The 25,083-nt window shown below is 41.1% G+C and overlaps 1 protein-coding gene and 1 non-coding gene across 2 annotated transcripts in view; one reads left to right on the top strand and one right to left on the bottom strand.

Moving 5' to 3' along the window:
- The first annotated feature begins 6,352 nt into the window (after positions 1-6,352).
- Positions 6,353-25,083, top strand: part of OTOL1 (otolin 1) — a 35,920-nt gene continuing 17,189 nt past the window's right edge. The window contains exons 1-4 of the mRNA XM_074963241.1: positions 6,353-6,403; positions 11,240-11,348; positions 13,103-13,723; positions 16,764-16,898. Of these exons, the coding sequence (XP_074819342.1) occupies positions 6,353-6,403; positions 11,240-11,348; positions 13,103-13,723; positions 16,764-16,898 (916 nt within the window). The remainder of the gene's footprint in view (positions 6,404-11,239; positions 11,349-13,102; positions 13,724-16,763; positions 16,899-25,083) is intronic.
- On the bottom strand, positions 6,987-7,091 carry LOC141994275 (U6 spliceosomal RNA). Its single transcript, XR_012641065.1, has one exon. It is a non-coding gene; the product is annotated as a U6 spliceosomal RNA (small nuclear RNA).

The following is a 25,083-nucleotide window of genomic DNA, read 5'->3' as shown; positions in this document are numbered from 1 at the left end:
CGCTCATGCTACCAGAGGGTCCTCACTACATAACCAAGTCTTTTCAGATAGTCGGTCTTGAGCTGCGTCTTGTAATAAAGAAACCCAAAAGTTGTCCCCATCATAGGGTTCTGTGCTTTTCCACAATAACAGGTGACACAGCTGTGGAAAAACCACCCATTAAACTCAAAGGCTGTGCATACCCCATTAACGATGGTGTAATGGTCTAGAAAGTAGGGCACCTACCTGTAATTCCCCACTCTGTAAAGCATGCCGTATCTATATATTTTCTTTGTAAGCGGTATACAACAGCCACTGAATAGAGGGGGTCAAATATCTCTTTTTCTGCCTGTGATAGTTGTCTGGTGGGAGAAGAGCTACTGTGTTAGGCTGCAAAAACATAAACCCATACATAGCCATGCAGACAGATGCCAGCATTATATACACAAGTTTACCTCTGTGAATTTACCAGGGCCTCTCTCTACAATAACTCCCACCTCTGTCCTTTTCATGATCTCTTCTCTGTACAGGATACAGGCCCGTCTCAAAATGTGGACATCCTGCTGACAATAATATGCGAGCTCTTTCTGCAAGTCAAACGTCTCATATCTGTTGTCCCGAGACCAGTCAAGAAATTCTGCTTTCTCCCTGGGCATCATGCTGTCTACGCCATAGTGCTTCACCCTGGGCATAGGCCCCATGTAATTTTGGTTTTCTAAAGAGTTAAAAAAATGTGCGAAATACCCTTTGCAACCTTCAAACCCCATCGCCTACGGGAGCTTGCTAAGTTTCATGGGCAAGAAGATTAAAGAGTCTATAAAATGAATGCCCAGGGCCTTAACTTCCATACACATTAGTTTACTACCCTGAGTTATCAGTTCTATGCCCATCTTTTCCTTCAGTAACTGTCTAACAACGAAGTACGCATCGTAACCTTTGGAATTGTGTGCTAGGAACACGTAGTCCTGGAACTTTTTGCCAATGAAGGTCTTAACAAAGGTAGAAAGACACTCACGGCCCATAAATTCCCAGGATTTTTATGGCTTTAGGGACATAGCAAAAATGTAATTGGGCACATGCAACCCCATCTCCTGCATTCATTCAAAATCGTAAAAAATATACTTTTTCGATGATTCAGGCTTTCTAATGCTATCCATAAAACACAGGTGGCTGTCTACATCATCGATGATCAAACCCTGACAGTGCTTACAATGCCTCCTTTTACACCTGTGCCCCTCGTCCACGTAAGACTGACACTTATCACACAACGTTTTAGACAGGCATTCGACTTGTTTTTTTGATGTGCAGTCAACGTGTCTGTCTAAACACTCTTTGGAGTGACAATACAGTCTACAGCTAGGACACCTCAGCTGCACGCCCACACTGTCTGAGCGCGTCGCACTCAAGCAGAGGTGGCAACGATACCTGCAAGAGTGGTCGTGACTGTACACCATGTGGCAAATGTCACAATAATTTTTCGCACTGAACAACTTTTTCACATCAAGAACCCCATAATAATGCTCATCGTGCAACAGGATGAAAATAGTATTGGGGTACACTGGGCCTCCTGTTTAAAAAAAAAAAACCCACCTGCCTTTTGCCGCATAAAGCACCACCTGTATGTTGACTCCTAAATGCTGTTAAAACGCCGCTAGGTTGCTGAGCATAATCTTTTTTTTATCTGCCCACTCCAGTTTCTCATGCAACTTTCTCGCCCCGTCTAAGAACTCCCCGTCTGTGGGTTTACAGTCGGACATGACAGCCAAGAACCGCCCGCAAAACACAGATTGGTACCGGTGTAAGTCAGGTCTACTAAGCACTGTCTCTTTTTATGGATGGTTTGATTACTGAGGATAGAATTTAAAACTCTATGGCCACCCCCGCCCATGGTTTTTACCATGTCACAACGAGGTGCAATGTCCCATCGACATGCATCTCCCCATTATTCTGTAACAGCTTTGAGTTCTGATTTAAGAAGTTTTCAGCAGACAGCTCATCTCTAGTTCTTACTGAAAACAAAGGTTGGTTAAATTACGACTCTCTAAACGTAACTGAACGTAATCGTCAGGGGCTACCCTCTTGTTAAGGTCATCGAGAACTAACTGTATTCCCCTGTGTATGGCTTCAATGACCTGCTGAGCTGAATTCATTCGCTCAAGATTGACAAAACGAAATTCCTCATAATACACCGAACCCCCAAGTCTAGGTAATTCCTGTTGCCAGCTTCTCACTCGCCCATATACACATCTGTTTGGGGGTCTGCATCTGCATTTTCAGGGTTATTTGGAGGTTCCTCTACGTCTTCTACGTGAGATGCTATTTGAGAGTCAGACTTTGAGGGGCCACGGTGAGGATCATCAGGAATAGACAGGGACCCGTCTAGAGAGCTTTCTGGGGAATTTTCTAAATCAGACTCTGTGTGAGAGTCACCATCACCCCGCAGGTCAGAGTCCACCTCCCCATTCTCAGACACATCAGTTTGAGAGCCTCCAATAGGGGGCATCTCTTTTGTTTTTTTTCTCCTTATCACATCTTTAGCCTTTTAAAATTTTTTTACAGTGACCCTGGCCTGTAACTTTTGGGCAGCCATCCGTTTATCCCCCAAATGCTGTCCCCCCTTTACGAAGTGTCATATTTTCCCCAAATCCTTTTAGAATACCAAAGAGCTGTGCTGAGCTTATTGTGTTGGGAGAATGGTTCATAATAATTTTCAGATACTTCATAGGAGATACCCCAGCATCGCAGGAGCTTTCAGTCCTTGGTTTTTTTATTCACAACCATAAATGATATGGAAAGAGGGGTGAATAGTGAGGTGGCAAAATTTTCAGCTGATACAAAATTACTAAAGATAGTTAAGACCCAGGCAGACTGCGAAGAGCTACAAAAGGATCTCTCAAAACTGGGTGATGGGGCAATAAAATGGCAGATGAAATTTAATGTTGACAAGGGCAATGTAATGCACATTGGAAAGCATAATCCCAACTATACATATAAAATGATGGGGTCTAAATTATCTGTTACCACTCAAGAAAGAGATCTTGGAGTCATTGTGGATAGTTCTCTGAAAACATCCACTCAATGTGCAGCGGCAGTCAAAAAAAGCGAACAGAATGCTGGGAATAATTAAGAAAGGGATAGATAATAGGACAGAAAATATCATGTTGCCTCTATATAAATCCATGGTATCCCCACATCTTGAATACTGTGTGCAAATGTGGTTGTCCCATCTCAAAAAAGATATACTGGAATTGGAAAAGGTTCAGAAAAATGCAAAAAAAATGATTAGGGGTATGGAACGGCTGCCATATGAGGAGAGATTAATAAGACTGGGACTTTTCAGCTTGGAAAAGAGATGGCTAAGGGGAGATCTGATTGAAGTCTATAAAATCATGACTGGTGTAGAGAAAGTAGATAAGGAAATGTTGTTTACTCCTTCTCATAACACAAGAACTGGGGGTCACCAAATGAAATTAATAGGCAGCAGGTTTAAAACAAAAGGAAGTATTTCTTCACACAACGCACAGTCAACCTGTGGAACTCCTTGCCAGAGGATGTTGTGAAGGCCAAGACCATAACAGAGTTCAAAAAAGAACTAGATAAATTCATGGAGGATAGGTCCATCAATGGCTATTAGCCAGGATGGGCAGGAATGGTGTCCCTACCCTCTGTTTGCCAGAAGCTGGGAATGAGTGACAAGGGATGGATTCACTTGATGATTACCTGTTCTGTTCATTCCCTCCGGGGCACCTGGCACTGGCCACTGTCGGAAGACAGGATACTGGGCTAGATGGACCTTTGGTCTGACCCAGTATGGCCGTTCTTATGTTCTTTACCCCTAAAGAGTGTGCTCCGGGTTTGTGAATGTGTGCGTTTTCACTCACAGTTTTCTCATGGTTTGCTGTGGTGTTGACCACTGAGGAACTGGAGTTGTGTTTGTGTGGTTGTTTTTTTACCAGAGTCTTTTGTTTTGTCTTTGGGTTTGACGTATATGAGCTTTGAACTGCACTGATGCTTCGTCTGCGCTCTTTTGCTATTTTGCGTTGGCGTTGTTGTTGTTAAAGGTCTCAGAGCAGATTCCTGGTTCTTTGGTGGTTCTGGTGGAGGTGTCCCTGTAGCTCCGAGTACAGCATTATCAGGAGAACTGTCCATGTCTGATTAAGAAAAACAGAGATGTTCCAATTTACCATCAAATAAACATTTTACAAAATTTAACTTTACCATCTTTCTCACCTACCCTTATGTATTTGGTTAAAATACAAAACTTCATAAAATAACCAAACCAATAAGCAAAATATATTTACTGGGCTTCATCCATCCATCAGCCATTGATGCTGGTGAATTTTCCTTTTCAGCTGCTTCTTTCCTTTTTCTTTTGAGCTTGTTTACCCTCTGGTCTAAGGATCTCTCATGTTTTGACCGTACTGTGGAGCAGACAACATTATTATTATAAATCACATGAAACTGTCTTGTAAACTTAAAAAATAAAATTCTCATTAGGGTGTTTTTCTATTTGAAAGTCATAGCTTTAAAACAAAATTGCTTTGTAACGAGTCAGACTCTTGTTTTTCCTCCAAAGTGGGTGGCATAGAGAAAGGAAAATATTCCCATTTCCTTATTTCATTTCAAGGTTGGCATATCTATCATTATGCTGTAAAAAAAATGAACTACAAGGGAAACCATATCACTGCCTATCAACAGGGTTCTGGGAAGGAGCAGGACAAGAATCCACATTGAATGAAATTTGGTCTTGTATAGATCTATAAAGCCATTGTCTCATAAAACAGTTGGTAGCCCGGATTTCACAGTATTAAAAAACATAATGATTACAGCATTTTGCCGTGGTCTACACTAGGACTTTAGGTCGAATTTAGCAGCGTTAAATCGATGTAAACCTGCACCCGTCCACACGATGAAGCCCTTTATTTCGACTTAAAGGGCTCTTAAAATCGATTTCCTTACTCCACCCCTGACAAGTGGATTAGCGCTTAAATTGGCCTTGCCGGGTCAAATTTGGGGTACTGTGGACACAATTCGACGGTATTGGCCTCCGGGAGCTATCCCAGAGTGCTCCATTGTGACTGCTCTGGACAGCACTCTCAACTCAGATGCACGATTGTTTGCCGTTGCTCTGACGCAGGGAGGGGCGACTGATGACACGGCTTACAGGGTTGGCTTACAGGGAGTTAAAATCAACAAAGGGGGTGGCTTTACATCAAGGAGTATTTCAGGCAGGACTTCACGGAGGTTCCAATAAGAAATGGTGCACCTAAGTTATTGTTCTTATTGGAACAAGGAGGTTAGTCTGGCCTCTGATTGATACATGGCTAGATTTACCTCGCTGCACCTTCTCTGTGAGTGACTGCGGTGTGACCTAGCGGCATGAGTCCCCTAGACGGGGGAGCGGGGGAAGCAAATGAGTACAAAACAAATCTGGTCTATTTCTTGTTTTGATCCACTCCATCTATCTTTTACATCTTTGGCTGGCAGCAGATGGTGCAGAAGGAGTGCATGCCATCCACATCTCAAGGCTGCTCAGCAGAAGATGGTACAATAGGACTGCTAGCAATCCTCATCTCTTGCCTGCCCGGCAGAAGATGATGCAATAGGACTGCTAGCAATCCGTATCACCTGCCTGCTCACCATAAGATGGTTCAATAGGACTGAATGCAGGACTAAAGAGAATGACCTGGTCAAGTCACTCCAAATTTAGTCCCTGCTCCCATGTCTGCCCAGGCACTCCTGATCGACCTCACAGAGGCGACCAGGAGCACCTCGGACATGACGATGACGGCTACCAGTCCTATTGCACCATCTGCTGCCACAAGGCAATGGGTTGCTGCTGCTGTGTAGCAATGCAGTACCGCGTCTGCCAGCACCCAGGAGACATACGGTGACAGTGAGCTGAGCGGGCTCCATGCTTGCCGTGGTATGGCGTCTGCACAGGTAACTCAGGAAAAAAGGCGCGAAACGATTGTTTGCCCTTGCTTTCACGGAGGGAGGGAGGGAACAGGGGCCTGACGATATGTACCCAGAACCACCTGCGACAATGTTTTAGCCCCATCAGGCATTGGGATCTCAACCCAGAATTCCAATGGGCAGCGGAGACTGCGGGAACTGTGGGATAGCTACCCACAGTGCAACACTCCAGAAGTCAACTCTAGCCTCGATACTGTGGAAGCACTCCGCCGAGTTAATGCACTTAGAGCATTTTCTGTGGGGACACACACACTTGAATATATAAAACCGATTTCTAAAAACCGACTTCTATAAATTCGACCTAATTTCGTAGTGTAGACATACCCTTTAATATGGAATAAGTGTAGCACTATAGCTTTTGCTAGTGAAGGGCAAGGCTGACTTGAACAACGAGGCAATGTCTGACAGTCGAACATTGCCACCTATTGGACAGATAACACCTAGCGAAGTGTGTGTGGACTAAAGGAAGTTGTCCACAGAGGCAAAACAGACTGGACATGAAAACTGATGTCAAGACAGTGCCTTTTCATAGATTTTGTTTTTTAATAGTGGGAGAACACTGAATATGTTTGGACATATTTCTAGTTACTATGCATTAATTCAGCTTGTATTTATTATTTCATGTCATCACAAGTTCATCTGTGTGAATGCACTGCCACTTTTCCAATGGGTAGAGGAGAGTTATTTCTGTATCTCAAGGAAGGAATATAGAAACACATATGTGTTCATTAGCTGAACAGAGAAAAATAGCTTTGTCATACCAAACAGTCAAAGATTTTGTGACTGATAATTCATGTTTTCATTCTACTGGTAAGATTTCAGCCTACAATTTGATCATGGGTTGAAATCTCCTGAGACATCATTCAAGAGGCTTCTGTAATCTAGGGTTCCACATCCAGAAATCAGGCCTGATCCAGCTTCAAAAACTACAGGGGTAGGTCTGGTCCAGGGGTCTGAATTTGAACATCCCCAAACTCTAGTGGTGGTTCAGATCTGAAGTTACAGTATGGAGCCGTAGTGCTTATTTTTTTTTTTAAATGGAACGCTTCATGAATTTGCGTGTCATACTTGCGCAGGGGCCATGCTAATCTTCTCTGTATCGTTCCAATTTTCGTATATGGTAGGTAGACACAACAGCCAGGAAAGAGTTAAGGGATCCCCTGCCTCCTGGTATGGCTGAATGGGGTATTTTAAGGAAGAGGAAGTTGGGTATGAGGAGGCGTCAGTGGAAGGGTTTGCCCTCCTTCTTTATCCCTTCTCCCCCCAACCTGGTAGAATCTCTGTAGAATATGAGCAGTGCTTTCAGCTAAGTTGTCTATTTTGTGGTGTTTGTGACCTTTGTGGTAGTCAGTAAACTTAAAAAGGGCTTGATCATGTTGTGAGCTTTCCTTCCTTTCTCTGGCTGGGGAAACAGCTTGCTGTAATCAAACCCACAAACATTCTTTATTATCTCTTCACATCAAAATTCTAGATGTCTAAGTATTGCCAACTCTAGGGGTTCAAAGATCATGAATCAGGCCCCCCAAATCATTAGTTTAGCATAAAAATAATGAGATTTTAAAAAATAATAAATTTAGAGATATTTTATTTACCTTCTTGTGGTTGAGCCTTTAGGGCTCACTTTTTAAGCTTTTTCTACAATATGATGATTAGAAACTTACCTTTTCAATGAAAGCTGAGAGTCACAGGACTCCAGGAGGTGTGGTTTCCTGAAAAACACCAGATATCCCAAAACTCATGATAAAACCATGGAAGTTGGCAGCACTGATGTCTGCACTGAGTCCTTGACACTGTATCTTTCTTAGTAAAGATATAGGCTCCTAATTTTAATTAAAATCCGGCTTTCCTAACAGAAAGTGGCAGGGATATGGAGATAGAGAGACCTTCTTTGGTGTGTGTAATAATTAGGTGAAAACTGATCATATTTGGCTTAGTCAACAAAATTGGAATAAAGAGTCTTAAATAACAACACCTGCCCTGTACTGATTAATAGGGCACTGCTGTGTAAGTAATCCTGGTGCTTACCTTTTGTAAATATTGCCTATTTTAAATCCAAAACCTCTTAAAACTTGGCAGCCATCCACACCTGTGGGATTTTCTATGAACCAAATATATGAAAATAACTTTACATAACCTAAGTACAATGACAGTTGTATGTAGATACGTTCCTTAATTTAGCAGAAATCTGAAACTAAACAAACCCATGCTTTAAAGTTTGGGGTGAGGTTTGAGATGGGAGAGGTAAGAAGGGAGAATTCAAACTTGTTCCTATTTACTGTCTTCACTCTCCTACTGAAGTGAATTGACTCCATCCCTTGCAACTGGCTCATTACACCATACGTAACCTATGTCCAATGATAAACAGAGATATGTTAGCTCTCTGTGTTTCTAGTCTTACCCATTCCTCACTAAATTATAGCTTGTATTGAATCGATTTAGACTATACTATATTAAATCACTTTCTCAAGATATTTTATTTTTTGATCTTCTTTTTCAGGGTCATTAAAGTTTTAATCTATCCTTTTCCTGATTCCTGAGAAATACAATATTATAGCTGCCTTCATGAATGTCTTCCCATTTTAACCTATCTGGGTTCATTTGTTCATTCTTTCTTTCTTTCTTGTTCTAAATGTACTTGATAGAGACTTCACTCAGATTTGATAATTTGGTCACATAAGTGCATTGGTTTATAATCATGGATCTAAATAAAGATATAGAAAATAGCTCCACCTTTTCCTGTAAAGTGATCTGAATTGCAAAGGATATAGGCGTATGTACAAATTTGTGAATTACACTAACTGCTATTTAAAAAACAAGTATTGTATGATCCATCCCAGGACCATGTGGTGGTCTTGATTAAGGTGTAATCTTTACAGAACTTGTCTGTGATTTCAGAATTTAGTGTAGAGGAAATGGATACTTATTTTTATATCTGTGAAGGGATGAGACATTTGAATCATATTCCCTTGTTTGTTTGTATTATTCTTATTCTTATTTATTATTCAAACAAACCTCGTGCAATAATATGACTGGGATCCTACTAAAAATAGTCTCCTGAGGGACATAGTAATAATGAAGTAGCTGTAAATTATGTCTCTAATTTCAACGAGGAGTTTGATGACAGCATGAACTATGGGTGACATAAGTCAAATCAACCTTTAATTTTAGGAATTTTTAAGTTTGTAGAATAAGTTTCTTTCAAAAACAAAACTGCATGGCCTCTGTGTGGAGACTGTAACAAGGGTGCCCGTTGTCATAGGGATATGTAGGAAATGGACTGGAACTATTTCACCATCTAATGAATCTCACATCAGAACATGAGGGTGGGGAATGTATTCAGTCTTAACCCTTCTCCTGCCCCTGGAAATATCCACAGTCCAGGGGGCTACCTTGGTAGGTGGGGAGCCGGTGGAGCTATTCACTAATACCTGCATCTGTGAAGCTGACAACAAATCTGGGAGGAGATAGTAGTGCACATCCATGCTGGCGTGTGCCCCTAAAGCAAACTGCGTGTGAGAATCAGTGAGTCAACAGACAGACCAGTCAGGAGAGAAAAGTTCTGATAGTTTGGAGTAAAAACAAAAATTAAAGACTATTAAAAACTTCATAATGCACGGCTTGTTAAAGACTCCATCATCTCCAGAAAATTAGGGGTAATAATACAAGTTTTCTGCTAGGCTTTTTCTTTTCTTTTCTTTTCTTTTCTTTTCTTTTCTTTTCTTTTCAAATGCAGTGCTGTAATATAACACAAATGGACACCAAATGCTTGTTAATATAAGTTGTCACTGAATTGTTATTATTTGATAGGAAAAAACCTTTCATGCTGTTTTTATTCCCTATATAATCAAGTGGTGAACAGGCTGTTGGTTACTGTTTACCTTGGTTGCAAATATCTTCAGTGTTGCTAACAGCAAACGATTGCAGCATAGTTGTCTGTGCTAATGCACAGGTACTTCCTTCAACAGTGTGGAACAAAGGAAAACTAGGTGGTCTAACGTTGCTCTCTAGTGGAATAGATAATGTCTGCAATGGTCTAAAATGGTATCAGGATGGAAGCTGCTACTAAAGAGTAAAGGGCCAGGACAACACCTCCTACAAGGACTAAACCTCTGTGAAGATCTCCTAACAGAGATCCCTCTCTCCCCCAGTGTCCCCTTTCAGGGAGTCAGGGGCAGATTGGCATCACATGGAAAAGGCTGTAGGGCTTGATCCCAAACCTGGTGGAATCCCTGGTTCTTCCTCAATGGCTCTAGTTCCAACAGACCCCCCCTGCCAGCATGGGAGCCAGGCTGCCCGGAGCACCCCTTTGTTGTCCTAGTTGTCCCCGAGACCCTTGAAAGGGTAAAAGATAATATGGCCTCAGCTCTATGTTCATTTTTGTCTAATTTCTGCAATCTGATGGGAAATGATGTGCATCCCTGCCCCATCCCATGACTCCCTTCCCTGCTCACCTAGTCTCATTCCCTTCCCTAGCACTCAGCCTGAACTGTGCGAGTCCTCCATAGGGCCTGAAGTGGGGAGGTCTGTATCATAGAGGTGAGTTGAAGTAGGCATTTTTGTAATATTTTTATGAACCCTATGTGTGCCTCAGTTTCTCCTACACCTAATAGTATTACCCAGGGGGTGAAAAGAACTGTTTGCTCTTGGGGCATGCTAAGAGACATAGGTATGAATAATAATATGTTTTTAAACCGCGGTCAGATTCTTAGCTGGCATAAATCAGCATAATTATAGTGCCATGCTGGTTTAACCAGCTGACAATCAATCTGTCCCAGTGTCTGTCTCTACTGAAATTATAAAACTCTGAGGTCATTGAAATATTTCTGTTGATCTAAAACCTTATTTTTATAACAGCTGCATCTTGTCCAAATTTGACCTAACTGGCTCTTTAAGCTCTAGAGTTTTCTTATAAATTACTTTCTAACATTGGTCCAAATGATTGAAGTCCTTATTCAGGCAAAATTACTCAGTCTTCTGTGGGACCTATGCCTGATTCAGGATTTGGCCTTTGTTCCTTTCAACCGTTAAATGCATTTTCCATATGCTTTTGTGTAGAGGCTGGTTGTCTATTATCCCCATAAATAACAGGTATTGGATGTAATAATAGGTTTTGAGTTCTGAGGTATTATTTTATACATCAAAAAAGAAATTGTGAAGAAAAAAATTTAATTATGAGGGCACACGGATGAACAAACCATTACCTTCAGCAGCCTTTCCTGCAGATGCTTATTTATTATGGAGAAATACTGATCTTCCTGTATGTGTGTCTTTAATTATTGTACAGTGTACATGGTCTTTGTTCTTCATTTTGGTATTTAAGTCTGTGAATTCAGTTTGGGTTTTCAGTTTTGTGGATGCTGAAAAAGCCTATATATCTGCAGATTTTCTTTCAGGTAAGAAGCTTGCAACGAATTTGACTGTGTATCTTTACCACTCTTTTTCTACAATTCAGCATGTTATGCGATCTGTATTTCCTCTTCATCCATGTGAAGAGCTCCCATTAATATCAATGGGGGGAAACTATGTGTGCACGAGGAAAAGACTCATCCTGTCTGTCTTAATCCTCTTAGCTGCAGTGGGAATTTTCACTGCATATGGACTGATTAGTGCATATGACTTATGTTTAAAAGGCTTTAATCACAGCCATAAGTGCTAGAAATATAATTTTTCTATGTGTGAGCTTAGATGCTGCAGAGATGCTGATATTCACCCAGGAGAGCTTCCCCATCTTCAGTGGCAAGTGAATTTTTCAAGCCTTGGGCTTGTTAACCCCCGAGGGTGTGTCTGGGCTAGACCGAAAGGTGTCTTTTAAAAACATGTTAGAAAACATGTTTAACACCATAGTGTAGGCAACGCAACTGCTAGGGTTCATCTCTGCCAGCTAACACATGTTAAAATACAGCTTGTCCCGTGTCTACACCAGGGTTTTAAAATATACCAGTATGTTAACTAAAATGTTTTAAAAATATACCTAAGTCTAGATATAAATGATTTACATAATAATACCTACAGGCTCATTTGAGAGTGCTGTTCAATGCTTAACTAATGCAAAATTTCCTTTGCTTTTGTACTGATGGTTAAACCAAAACCTTAATTTCATCATAGTTTCTTCAGTGTGTTCAATTTACATACTGTAGAAAGACACTTGGAAGTTCATTAAGTCTGTGTTTTTTCAAGTTTATCTCTCTGTTACTTGGTGAAATCTGCCAGATAGTTTTCTCTTGCATTTAGCACTGGGAAGAGAAGAAGATAGAAATTTGGGGAGGCAAATTGGATTAATAGCTGGAGGCAGCCAGGTCTAGCAGTTAGAGCATGGGACTGAGTCTCCAGAGACCTGGGTTCTAATCATGGTTCTGACAATGGCTTGCTGTGTGACCTGGGACATGTTGCTTTGCCTCTCTGTGCTTTACTTGTCTTAGTATCCCCATCTGTAAAATGGGGCTAATAAAAATTGCCACACCTACCTTACAGGAGGGGTTGTGAAGCTTAATTTATTAATGTCTGTGAAGTACTTTGAGATCTTTGAGTGGAAATGCTTTATAAACACTAAGTATTTTTTATTTTGAGACTTAGTTACCTGTTGCGGTCTATGGGCCCCATTCTGAATCTACCCACAAATGCTCCCAGGAAGCTGAAGAGATTCTAACTCCCAAATTGGAAAGAAGCTCGAAGATACTTTATGTTACCTGGACATATTCACTGCTTCTGGATTGGGGGAGGGGGCAGTGATCTCAAGCCACTCTTTCCTTCCTTTGTGGGTGTTAGCCATGTAGATCAGTGCTGTGTGAAGACCACTACATATAGCATTACACTACACTGGCACTTTCCCTCCCCTCTTCCTCTCTGAGCTGTTCCCTTCACATTTCACATGTGTGTGTGAGAGAGAGAGAGAAGTCCCCCCTCTTTTTGCCTCCTTATAATACACAAGAAACATGTAAATTTTGGCCTTTATGCCCCCAAATGAAGTCCTAGATAACTGGGCCCTGTGGCAGGACTTAAGAGTGCAAGTTACTTCACTGAAATACACTCAGATATCATATAGACTCATTTTAATTACTTTATGTTCCTATAAATGTGCGTGGTTATCCATTCAGACCTCTGTCTTTCATAAGAGCAAAGCTATAGTTTGGTCACTTTTATTTTACAGTGCGCTTTCTGACTGTTGCTGGAATGATTTCTACGCTCCTGACACAGGCTCTGCTGTGCAGTGTCTGGTGTCCTGTGGCATCTACAACTATCTTCAGTCTAGCTCCCAACCAGTTATTCACAATGGATGCCCTCAATGGTGCTGCTGAAACTGAAGATCCTAAACAAGCATCTACTGTTCCCCCTGGTCCAGACCTGGGGAGAAATGAAACTGATCCAGTCGCAGATGTTGGAACTCAAGTAAGTTCCCAGCATGCTGTAACACCCCCAGCAACCTCTCTCTTTAACAATGAGGCAGGTGGAGTGGAAAATAACATTAACCTTCAAGAGCTGAAGCCCACTTCTACTGGCCCTATACAACCAGTCATTTCAGAAGTATTAACCAACACAAAGACTGAGAACACTTTTTCAGTAACAATTGATCCTAGAGGAGAGGAGGAAAATGATACCATATTAATCCCATTACTTGGTGCTAATGAAAGCATTGTATTTGATGATCACTTTGCTTCTTTCTCCATTAATACACCAAAGGAAAACAGAAGTGCAACAGAAAAACAGTGCTTCTGTGACAGTCCTGTGCCTGAAGGACAAAAGGGAGAACGGGGTGAAAAAGGGGATCCAGGTAATTTTATCACTTAATGCCTTTGGTCAGCTACATTTTTCAAATGAGCTCAGTTATTTCCTAGGTAAAAGCAGATGCATCAGTATCATGCTGAGCAACCACAACTCTGGATTCTATGTGCAATTCTAAGTTGGACATGTTGCTTATGCACTGCCTGTGCATGAAACTACAGACAGAGGTGAAAGTAAGCCGGTACACCCCAGTAAGTAAGCTGTAAGAAAGCTAGATGTAAGCTGTACCGGGACCAGCTTTCCCAGACGGCAAGTTAAAGCCCTGGGGTAGCGGCGGCGGGGCTGCAGCGGGGATTTAAAAGGCCCCAGAGCTCCAGCTGCTGCTACCACCCCGGCCCTTTAAATTTCCACCTGAGCCCTGCTGCCGAAGCCCTGGGGTAGTGGCGGCGGGGCTCTGGTGGGCATTTAAAGGGCCCTGGAGCTCCAGCCACCGCTACCCCCCATGGCCCTTTAAATCCCTGTCTGAGCCCTGCTGCCGAAGCCCTAGGGTAGCGGCGGTGGGGCTCCAGAGGGGATTTAAAGGGCCGGGGCGGTAGTGGCTTCTGGAGCCCTAAGCCCTTTAAATCTCCACCTGAGCCCTGCTGCCCGAGCCCTGGAGTAGCGGGGGCGGGGCTCTGGTGGGGATTTAAAGGGCCCCAGAGCTCCAGCTGCTGCTACTGTTCCAGCCCTTTAAATCCCCACCTGAACCCTGCTGCCCGAGTCCTGGGGTAGTGGCAGCGGGGCTCTGGTGGGGATTTAAAGGGCCCCAGAGCTCCAGCCGCCACTACCGCCCCAGGGCCCTTTAAATCCCCGCCTGAGCCCTGCTGCCCAAGCCCTGGGGTAGCGGCGGTGGGCTCTGGAGTGGATTTAAAGGGCTGGGGTGCTAGCGACGGCTGGAGCCCCGGGGCCCTTTAAATTCCCGAGGGAGCTTGGCTGCCACTACCCCAGGGCTCGGGCAGCAGGGCTCAGGCGGGGATTTAAAGGGCTTGGGGCTCCGGCAGCTGCTACCACAGCAGAGCCCCAGGCCCTTTAAAGCTCTCCCAGAGCCCCGGGGTAGCGATAGCAGCCAGGAGCCCCCAGGGCTCCTCAGTGATTTAAAGGGCCCAGGGCTCCGCTGCGGTAGCAGCAGCTGGAGCCCTGGGCCCTTTAAATCGCGCCCGAGCCCTGGGGTTCCCAGCCGCCTCTGCAGCTGGTAGCTCGGGGGTGATTTAAAGAGCCCTGGGCTCTCAGCTGCCACTACAGCAGCTGGAGCCCTGGGCCCTTTAAATCAAGATGTAAAGGGCCAGGGGATTTAAGGCCATGCCTCTTCCTGTTGTCCTGCTCCCATGCCCCCTGCTCAGGACTCCAGTGTACCGGTAAGTCCTCTAACTTACTTTCACCCCTGACTACAGAATGTAAACAAAACAAAACCCGCCTTGTCCGATTGTGCCTAGCCACTGTAACAAATGTCACACAAAGTGTTGTGTGCTAATTTGGTATTCTTGCTGTACCTGCAATAGACAACTTCGGACAAGCTGAGGACCATCCTGATTGCACTGGCTTTTTTGTGTCACAACTCATGATGTTATTGATCACATGTATGTGCACGTGTTAGTTTATAGCACACCTAGGATTGTTAATGGTAGCTAAGAAAAGTGCAAACCTTTCTAGAAGTATATGAGATTCAGCGTGATGAGTCATAATGGCTCATTTGGAATCATTGCTATCTGGTATGTAAATAAACACACTTTACTGATACTTTAAATATGTATTTAAGGATTCTTCAAGACAAGAGCTATTGATTCAATAGACTGAAATGGCTATCATGAAGTGTTTATAGTCTTTCATGTAAACAAGCCTTTAGGGAGTTACTTGATTGTAGCTTTTGGACCTTCCTAGCTATTACACTTTAACATGTGTAATAAATCCACATTTAGGAGCAACTAAGGTGCCATTAAGCAAATTTAGAAAATTTTCGGCATAATACAGGATAATATCTGGGCATATTCTTTTGTATCAGTGCAGTTTTTGTACTGGTTCTATTCTCCCCTTGATATATCAATTACGATAGCATAAAAAATAAAAGGATTTATCCTTATTGCAGCCAACAAGAAACCCTTTGGAATTGTTTTTAAAGATTACTCCACATGAACAGTAATTTCTTTTCTAAATAAAAAATGTTTCTAAAAAAACTTGTAAAACTTGTAAACTGGTAAAGTTAATGTAACTTTTTTGTCACCCCAATATACCAATTTTTTCTAATGTTGTATTCAAAAGAAAAATCAAGGATGACCCTATGTTTGCAAGACCAGGCTCAAAAAATTTACAAACACTTACTCATATGTGTCATCCCATGAGTAGGTAAATGTATAAAACTACTAATGTGTGTAAGCCTCGAGAGGATCAGGCCCCTTAGCCTTGATTGAAATCCTATATAGGTCATTAAAGCCTGCAAATGATTGCAGAATGGAACGGCTGACCATCTTGAATTGTATAGCTCTTCCAGTAGCACCACAATTATGTGTTCTTTTGAGATGGCATGATGGCACTCCTAAACACTGTAGTTCACTATTTCGCATGAAACATTAGCATATCAGACTAGAGATGGCTCCAAACCACACCTCTGGATCTGGCACACTTAAATTTTGGAGAAGTTTAGATCCAGATTTAAACGTTGACCCATCTCTAAATTACATAATTTAAATTTCATCTTCAGAACCTTTAAAAACATAAACACATAATTTAAAAAATATATGTCCTTAATTTAACAATTTTTTTTGTATTTTTTTTAAAGGCAGGGTAATGTATAAATGACAAATAGCATGAGGTGATAAGACTTTTCATTCTTTTAAATATTTGTCTATTGTAAAATATATCAAATGGGTAATTTTTCACATAGAAAACTTACAGCTTAGCTTTCTATAATCACACAGTATAGAATGACCATTATAAAATGAAAATGTCAAGTGAACATTCTGATATGGAATTTTATGTTTGTTTGGGACATTCCACACTTGACAAAGAGCATATATAGGATGGTAATGTCTGAAATACAACTGTTTTCTTTGTAGGTAACCCAGGGAAAAAAGGACTACAAGGGCCCTTGGGAGAAACTGGACAACAAGGACGAAAGGGAGAAAAGGGTAATCAAGGATCCAAAGGTGATCTAGGTAAACCGGGGCCTCCTGGTCAGAAAGGAGAACAAGGTCGGTTTTCTTCCTGTCCAAACAGCAATAAAGGTGATGCTGGAAGCACTGGTTCTAGAGGTCCTCAAGGACTTAAGGGAGACAAAGGCGAGTGTGGAAAATCGGGTCCAAAAGGTGATGTTGGACTGCGTGGGAGTCCTGGAGAAAAGGGACATGGAGGAGAAAGAGGGCAAACAGGTATGAGGGGACCAAAGGGATATGCAGGGCCACCAGGAGTCCGGGGGACTCCTGGTCTTAAAGGGGATGCTGGGGTTTATGGAAAAATGGGTTATCCTGGAAAACATGGACCATCTGGACTTCCAGGACGGAAAGGAGAAAAAGGACAGAAAGGAGACTGCAAAGAAAGTGACATCACAGCTTTCTCCGTTGGTCTTCAAAAAAGAAACAGCTTCCCACCACCAGGGTCTCCAGTGAGATTTGATAAAATTTTCCTTAATGAAAACGAAGCATATAATGTGGAGTCAGGTGTGTTTGTAGCCAGCACTGGAGGCATCTACTCTTTCAGTTACCACGTGAGTGTTTCCAGCAAATCACTGAGGGGTGCACTTTTCCACAATGGTAAAAGAATTCTACAAATGTCCAGTGTAAGACCTGTCAAACAAGCTGCATATAATGTGTGTCAGGTTTCTGGATCTATATTGATTCATCTTAATGAAGATGATAAAGTTTGGCTCCAGATTTTGAACACATCTCAAAATGGCCTGATAGCTGATGAAACCACTGATTCTGTATTTTCAGGTTTTCTGGTATTCCCTGACTAGAAAATTTCAAAATCATATAAAATTCTGTAGATGTAGTTCCTGCAGTACTTAAACATAGGAGCTGGGGACATCCAGCACTCTGCAGGATAAGGCACATATGCTGTGATTTTAAACTGCCAATTATTGACAGTTTCAACTCAGATCACAAAGACAAATTGCTCTTGTTTGTAATATGTTACATATTTGTACATTTCACTCTATTTCATTTAACTTCAAATTCTGTTTATGGAATCTATGAATGTGTGTAATTTCTTTTTCTTCTGCCTCAGCAAGGGCATTATTATCACTGTTGTGAATTGTTTATGTAGCACCAAAGTGTGTCCTGTGCATTTTACAGAAATTTAAAAGCACTGGTCCCTGCCCCAAGACGTTTACAATCAGAGAATCTAGGATCAGATTCTTAAAAGATACTATACTATAATATGGGCAGCAGTGGGAGAAAGGGCACAATGAGAGCTGGTCCAAATGAGTATTTTTTCTAATCAAACATTTTAGCAGAAAATTTTTATTTCCATCAAAATGTTTTAGTTTTTCAATGTAAAAAAGAAAACATTTTTGTGACATTGCCTCTGCAAAAGGGTGTGTAAAAGGAAAAAGCATGTGTGTGGGGAAGGCAGAAAAAACAGAAAATGTTTCAGTTTGTGAAAACTGAAATTGGGTTTTCTGTCAAAAATTTAATACATTTTTGTGGGAAATTTTGAAAAAAATAAATGAAAATATTTCAAAGTTTTCTGCAGAAAACAATTAACCACCCAGCTCTACCTTAAACATTTTTTTTTGTTTTCTTTGTTATTTCATCTCATTGCTTATTTTCCTTTGAATTTTTTATCCTGATGGATTTACTTGTTTCTTGCCGTTTGTCCATTTAGCATCCATTTTGTTTAATTCTTTTTAACAAAATCCTGGCCTATTTTCTACAATGTTCAGTTATTCACCTTTTTTTCTATTTTTTGTGCTATTTTTTTGGGTCTGTCTTTGTGCCTGTAAATGCAAATTTCCAATTTCATTTTTTACATTTAGGTAACAAGTGGAAGTGAAACCACCTCTAGAGGAACTTTCTGTGTCTCCTTTATTGAACTGGCTGCTGGCATTACACCAAATATATTCAAACTGTTCAAATATGTTTCCAAAATGCCACCCATAGGCCTGCTCTTGCAAACAGCTGCTCTTTGGCATAGTAGTTAGTACTGTGAATAGCCCTGATAGTTATGTTCCCTGCCTCAGGCAGCAACATACATCCTGCCCTTTCCTCTCAGCCCTAAAGGCATAAATTACCCCCACAAGTCTCCTAACAGGAGTTAGGTGTGAGGTTGTAGTGGAAGAAAGAGCATCCAGAAAACCTTGTTCAAGTTCAACCAATCCCAAACACCTCTGAAAAAAAAATCTACCCGTGGAGGAAGAGGGAGAATTGGGAATTGCTAGGGGTGTCCCTTTTTCTCTCTTCCTGTCTGAAAGTCAAGGGGGGTGGACAACTTGCATATTTAGGGCTCACAAAGAGCTGATTTTGCCTTTAGGTTTGTGTTTCCTTGCTTTTATTGGTCTGTCACAATCTTTTAACCTGACCCTGATTTCGTGATGCACCAAAAACTCTTAGGGTCTGGAAGGAATGCAGAGTGGCCCTTAATGTTACTTTGGCATAACCTTGTGTACATTATTTGATCTTTATTTAGCTGGGCAAATAAACAATAGTTTGAGTTATTTTCTTCCGCCTTGGATTCTTACTGAGCCACGCAACTAGCTAAAAAAGAGAAACATTTCTTTTCATACTAGGTAAAATAAGAAAAAGTTATTTTTTCTTGTTTTGCGGTAGCCTTAGTTTTCTTCACAAAGGGCTCTTTATTGGGATGTTTGTGATTAAACAGAGGTATAGGTTGAGATTTTTCAAAGATGAATAGGTGATTTAGCCACAAAACTCCTACTCATTTAAATGGGAATTGTGTTCCTAAATCTCCTAGTCAGCTTTACAAATCTCAGCTTTTCCCTGTGGAAATGCATGATGCTAGCAATGTCTGTGGGTATATACTTTAAGGCATTTCATGGCCTGCATGCATCATTTATATCAGTTAAATGTGAATTCTAAATTATATTAATAAAGAAAGTGATGTAAGTGAAGATAAACATTCATTTACATGCTCAGCCTTTGGGCGCTCCAAACTGTGCCTAAAATTCAATAATTACTGCTTAGCGTGAAAACAAAGACACATTCTGCGTTTTGCATCATGTGCAGTCGATTTACAGATAAAATCTCCCATTCACTGACCCACCTGAAGTTCTCACAGAACCAAGTAATAGTCTTTCAACTCCCACACAGACAGCATTCAAGTCATTTACGCAAATACCAACAAGAGATTGAAGCTGTCTTTGTAGCAAAGATAATGCTCTAACCTTAACATGCACAAATATGGCATTAAACTGGAAGCCGGGAAAGAGTAGCTTTGGTGAATACACAGGTAGCATTGTAAATGGCAATAATCTTGATTTAAAAAGTTGCACTGTTGAATAAGTTATTTTGCTTCTGAAGGGTTCTGATTTGAAACCAACATCAGGATTTTATTACAGTACAACCAATTTGATAGCCGTTTCATGATGTGTAGCTCCTGACTGAACAGATGTGACAAGTTCTCCGGTGTAGGCATGATGCTGCTATCTACTACTCATATACGCATTGACCCACATCCACAAAGGAATTTAGGTGCCTAAACCCTGGATTTAGGCACTGCTGAGATCTGCAAAACCCATGCTTGGCCGCTGCATAATCCTGTAGGTGCCTGAACTCACTTGGTACCTACGTTTTTGTGGTAAAAGTTCCCTAAGCACCTATGTTTCTGCCTCTGGGCACGAACACAATGCCTCACTGGATGCCTATCTCCAGAGCCGTAAGCCCCAGCGTGATCATCAAACCAGGGAAAGATATCTTGCCTTTTGGGTCTGAGCTGGTCGGGCATGCTCTGACCACATCTAGAGGATCAGGGCCATCCAAAATCCAGGTGTTGGTGGTTGATCTGAGCCATTGATATTAGTGGGACTACTTGCAAGAATAAGGATTGGAAGAGCTGGTCCATGATAATTCACAGAATAGAGATCAACTGGTGCAGCTCAGGCTGCAATAGACCAAGCAACCTCTTATGACCATTGTACTGTGCAGCCTGTTCATAATAATATGTAAAAGGCTCTGAAAGGGTTTGCTGTCCCACTATTATACATGTGATATTACAATGCTGAGTCGTTAAACAATGGAAACAATTATAACTCCTGCCTTCCTTTAGACACTGACACCGTAAGGTTATTTGAACTAAGTAGCTTTTTTTTTTAAAGGAAGCAGAAAGAAATGAGTCATCAGCTGAACCTAGCCTTTTCCAAGACATTTAAAATACATGAGCAACTTTGGTAGCATTCAAGAAACAATTACATATTTTGACCCAAATACTCATTGTAATTGTAATGCAGTTGATTAAACTAATGCACACAATTTCATTTCAAATTACAAGTGCAAATTACCCTTTTTGTACCAACACTATATATTTTTTGTATCTTTTATCATATTTTATTTGGCTTCCAGTTGTAGAATGGAATTCCATTAACACCAGTAATTTTCTTCCTTAATCCTGGAAATTTATCATTGTGGTTAATGAGAATACTTTGCAAAACAGTCTCATTTTGTTGGTTCCCTGTTATTTTTGGTCCTTCCATACAGAAGAATACAATAGAGTGCAATTAAAAAATGTTAAAACAAACAACACATTAAAAAGAAATTAAAAACTTGCCAGGTGTCATTGCATCTCATTCTGTCAGGGGCTGAGGTCTTCCTGCCCGTTGGCTTCCATGAAAGTTGAGAATGCTCAACATCTCTCAGAAGGCATGTGGGAGTTGGCAGGATTGGGCCCATAGTATGTTGTCAATCCTCTTCTTGTTCACTGCTGTACGTAAGCAGAACAAGAGTCTAAAAACTGAATAGCAAAAAAAGTAGAATGTAAAGATCACAAATTGTTGCAGACTCTGGGCCAAATTTTGCTCTATTATACTGGTGTAAATCAATTGCCTTCAAAAGCACTTAAGCAGAGTCATTCTGGATTTACATCAGTGTTACTGAGAACAGAATATATCCCTTTACAAAGGCCTAATCCCCTGTGAAACGATGCAGCTTGTCTGCAGTTCACATACACCCTTCCTTTGTCTCGTCAGGTTTTAAATATTTTGAATTTCAATTTAAAATATGCAGAATTGGGACTGATTAACGGATACACAAACCAATATTATTAAAAATGAACTGACCTTGTTGGGTTGAGGATCTTAGTCCTATTTTCAGCTTAGTAAGCATTAACTTTTAGTGTCGCTCTGAGTGGTTATTATTCCATGATATTATCAGGATGTGTGGGCTAAGAGTGGGCTATAATGGATTTTACATCAAAACTCCTCTTTGAAATCAACTGGGTGTTCTGAAAAACTGATGAATCAATATGGCCTGGTATGTTTAATAACGTGCTGAGCTTTTTTTATTTCTGAAAGTCATAGAGTGTGAGTGTTGGGGAGAGAAAAGGTAATGTTTAAATTACAAATAGATAGAGGAAGATTACCGTTCCAGCACCTTTTATCAAAGGAGAATTGATTGTTAACTTTAAGAAGGTCTGAAACAAACTAATTCTTTCTTGTCCAATGGCCAAACTGAATTTTGAATGTACTGTAACACGGTAAATGCTGAATCATCAAATGAAATTAATTTCTGGTTTTATTTTCACCAGGATGAGGACCCCTGCAGGGTCCTAGAGCCTGGGCTCCAGCCCAAGCCCAGAAGTCTACACAGCAATGAAACATCCCACTAGCCTGATCCCCGTGAGCTTGAGTCGGCTGGCATGGGCCAGCTGCAGGATTTTCTTTGCCATGTAGACATACCCTCTGTTCACCTGCTATGCTCTCTGGACAAAAATCCAAAGAGCTATTGCTGTAGATAAAAATTTAGACACAATATCCTGTCACCCATACTCACATTGAGTAGTTTTGTATTCCAGGGCAGCACCAGTGGGCCAGATTGCAGGTCACCTCATTCCACGCTACTGTGGATCTCAGCCACCTTTTTTGGCACATACCATCTAGACCTGCTGGAGACCTATTCATGTGGACTGGGGAAAGGAGGGTGCAGGCTGGTATTTTCACAGCTCTCTCTCTCTCTCTCTCTCTCTCTCACACACACACACGGTAAAACATAAAATACACTTTCTGGAAGGTTGCAATATAACACTAATTTATTTCTTAGAATCCAGAACCTTACCACACAAGAAAAAAACACCATCAACACATTGAGACAAAACAGGCTGCTCCCTAACTCAGCTTCCATAACAAAACTGGCCTTGCTCTAGGCTGACTCTTTGCAGACTGACTATACAAAACCCAGGTTGCACACTTCCATACTGAGCTCCCTAGCCTGCAAGCAGGACAGGAAACCTCTTCTCAATGTAATTTTAACACAATTTTCAATACACCACACAGGCTTGGAGAGTAGGCAGAACATCCTCATGCCATCTCTGCCAGTACTGCAGATCTTTACCTGATTATGGTAATACATTTCAAGGCTATGGCCCCACTGAGGATCCCCAGGAGCCACTATTCCCTGGTGTAGAGTGACTCCAATAGAAACCATGCAGCCAGAAAGTTTGTGGAGTGGACAGGTGGTGCAGAAGCAGGGGATGAAGGCTTCTGCATGGATCCCATGGGATCTGTCTGATGGGACAATGGGGAGTAATCTTCACTTGGGAATTCACATGAGAATTTACTTGTAAAAAAGTACTATCCTACAATTTTTAATGTGGGAAGAGTCAATTTGCCCCAGTGATTGGTATTGCTCAGAGTGAATAAGCATAACAGAATTAGACCCATGGTTTGCACAATAATTGTGAAAGTGTGTGTTGTTCTGGCTGTTTAATTTCCTTTGCTAGAAGCAATGATAAAGGGGTAAAAAGAACATAAGAATGCTATACTGGTCAGATCAATGGTCCATCTAGCCCAGTATCCTGTCTTCTGATTGTGGCCAGTACCAGATGCTTCTGAGGGACTGAACAGAACAGTGCAATTATCGAGTGTTCCATGCCCTGTATTTGATGTATGCTGGTGACGTTTTCCTCACTGTCACCATTTTATTTCCAGAACAGGTGCCTGATCAGTAGCTCACTTTTTGGCTTTGGCAATGAGGGTAAGTGAGAACATTCAAATAAAATACGAAAATTAGCATGTAAAATTATATGAACTTTAGTTGTGTATTTATGGAAGACAGTGAATCACATGCAATCTAAATGTCATGAGACAAGCAATAACCTTTGGGATCCTGGCTGTAAATTACATCTCTTATCAGTCGGACTTTTCCAGTTGAAAAGCATTGCTGAGAAACTAAAAATTCTTGCTGCCAGAGTTTGTTTCCAACTTCGAGTCTCCTGGCCTAGTCACATTGAACCTTCCATTGTGCTAAGTCTGTCCTGTCTTTACTTAAAGGCACAGTGCTGTATAATATCACTGAGACACCACCTTTAGCTTCCCTTTTAAAATGAACAAACATGATCGTGAACTATGCAGTTTCCAAAATTTAAAACAATGAGAGCACCAAAATGGACCTTGTGTTAAGGGAAAGGGAAACCACTCTTTATAAAGACAGTTCTGGGTGTGGAGAAGGAAAAACAAAAAGGAATTAAACATCTTTAAACCAGTTCAAAACTAATTTTCTCTGCAAATATTCCAGGTGAATGCCAAAATGTTCAGCTCATACAATGGGAGCAGGATTGAGCCCTGAAGGTTGATGATAAAGGAAAAATGTGAGTTCTGACATGACCAAAAATACATATTTTTTACAATCAAATATTGTCTACACACTTCACTCAGTTTGACTTGACATTCAATCCCGCTCCTATTGCAACAGAGGAATTTGGTCCTAAATCAATGAAATATATTGCTATTATAATTGGTATTCTTATTTGGCAGCTTGCCAAGTGTTATTGGGGAAAATCATGAAAGAGTCTAAAGCAGGAAAATGATTATATTAGAATCATGCACTTTGCTAAAAATAGATGAAAGCTGGTTATAGAGAGAAAAGGATTACTTGTGGCACCTTAGAGACTAACAAATTTATTTGAGCATAAGCTTTCGTGAGCTACAGCTCACTTCATTGGATGCTCACAAAAGCTTATGTTCATAAATGTGTTAGTCTCTAAGGTGCCACAAGTACTCCTTTTCTTTTTGCGGATACAGACTAACATGGCTGCTACTCTGAAACCTGTGGTTATAGAGAGAAAGTGGAAATATATGTGAATATAAGAATTGAGGAAGCTGAGGAGGGTACAAGAAGGAATCCAAAGTGAATATATTGTATATTACATTTTCCATACTTTGTTAGACCAAAAATATCTCATAATTTATCCCAGTACAGAAACACAAGTTAAATT

This window comes from Natator depressus, chromosome 9, assembly GCF_965152275.1.
Source record: "Natator depressus isolate rNatDep1 chromosome 9, rNatDep2.hap1, whole genome shotgun sequence".
Taxonomy (NCBI): domain Eukaryota; kingdom Metazoa; phylum Chordata; order Testudines; family Cheloniidae; genus Natator; species Natator depressus.
The sequence above is the reverse complement of the archived record's forward strand: the minus strand, read 5'-3'. Positions and strand labels throughout refer to the sequence as shown.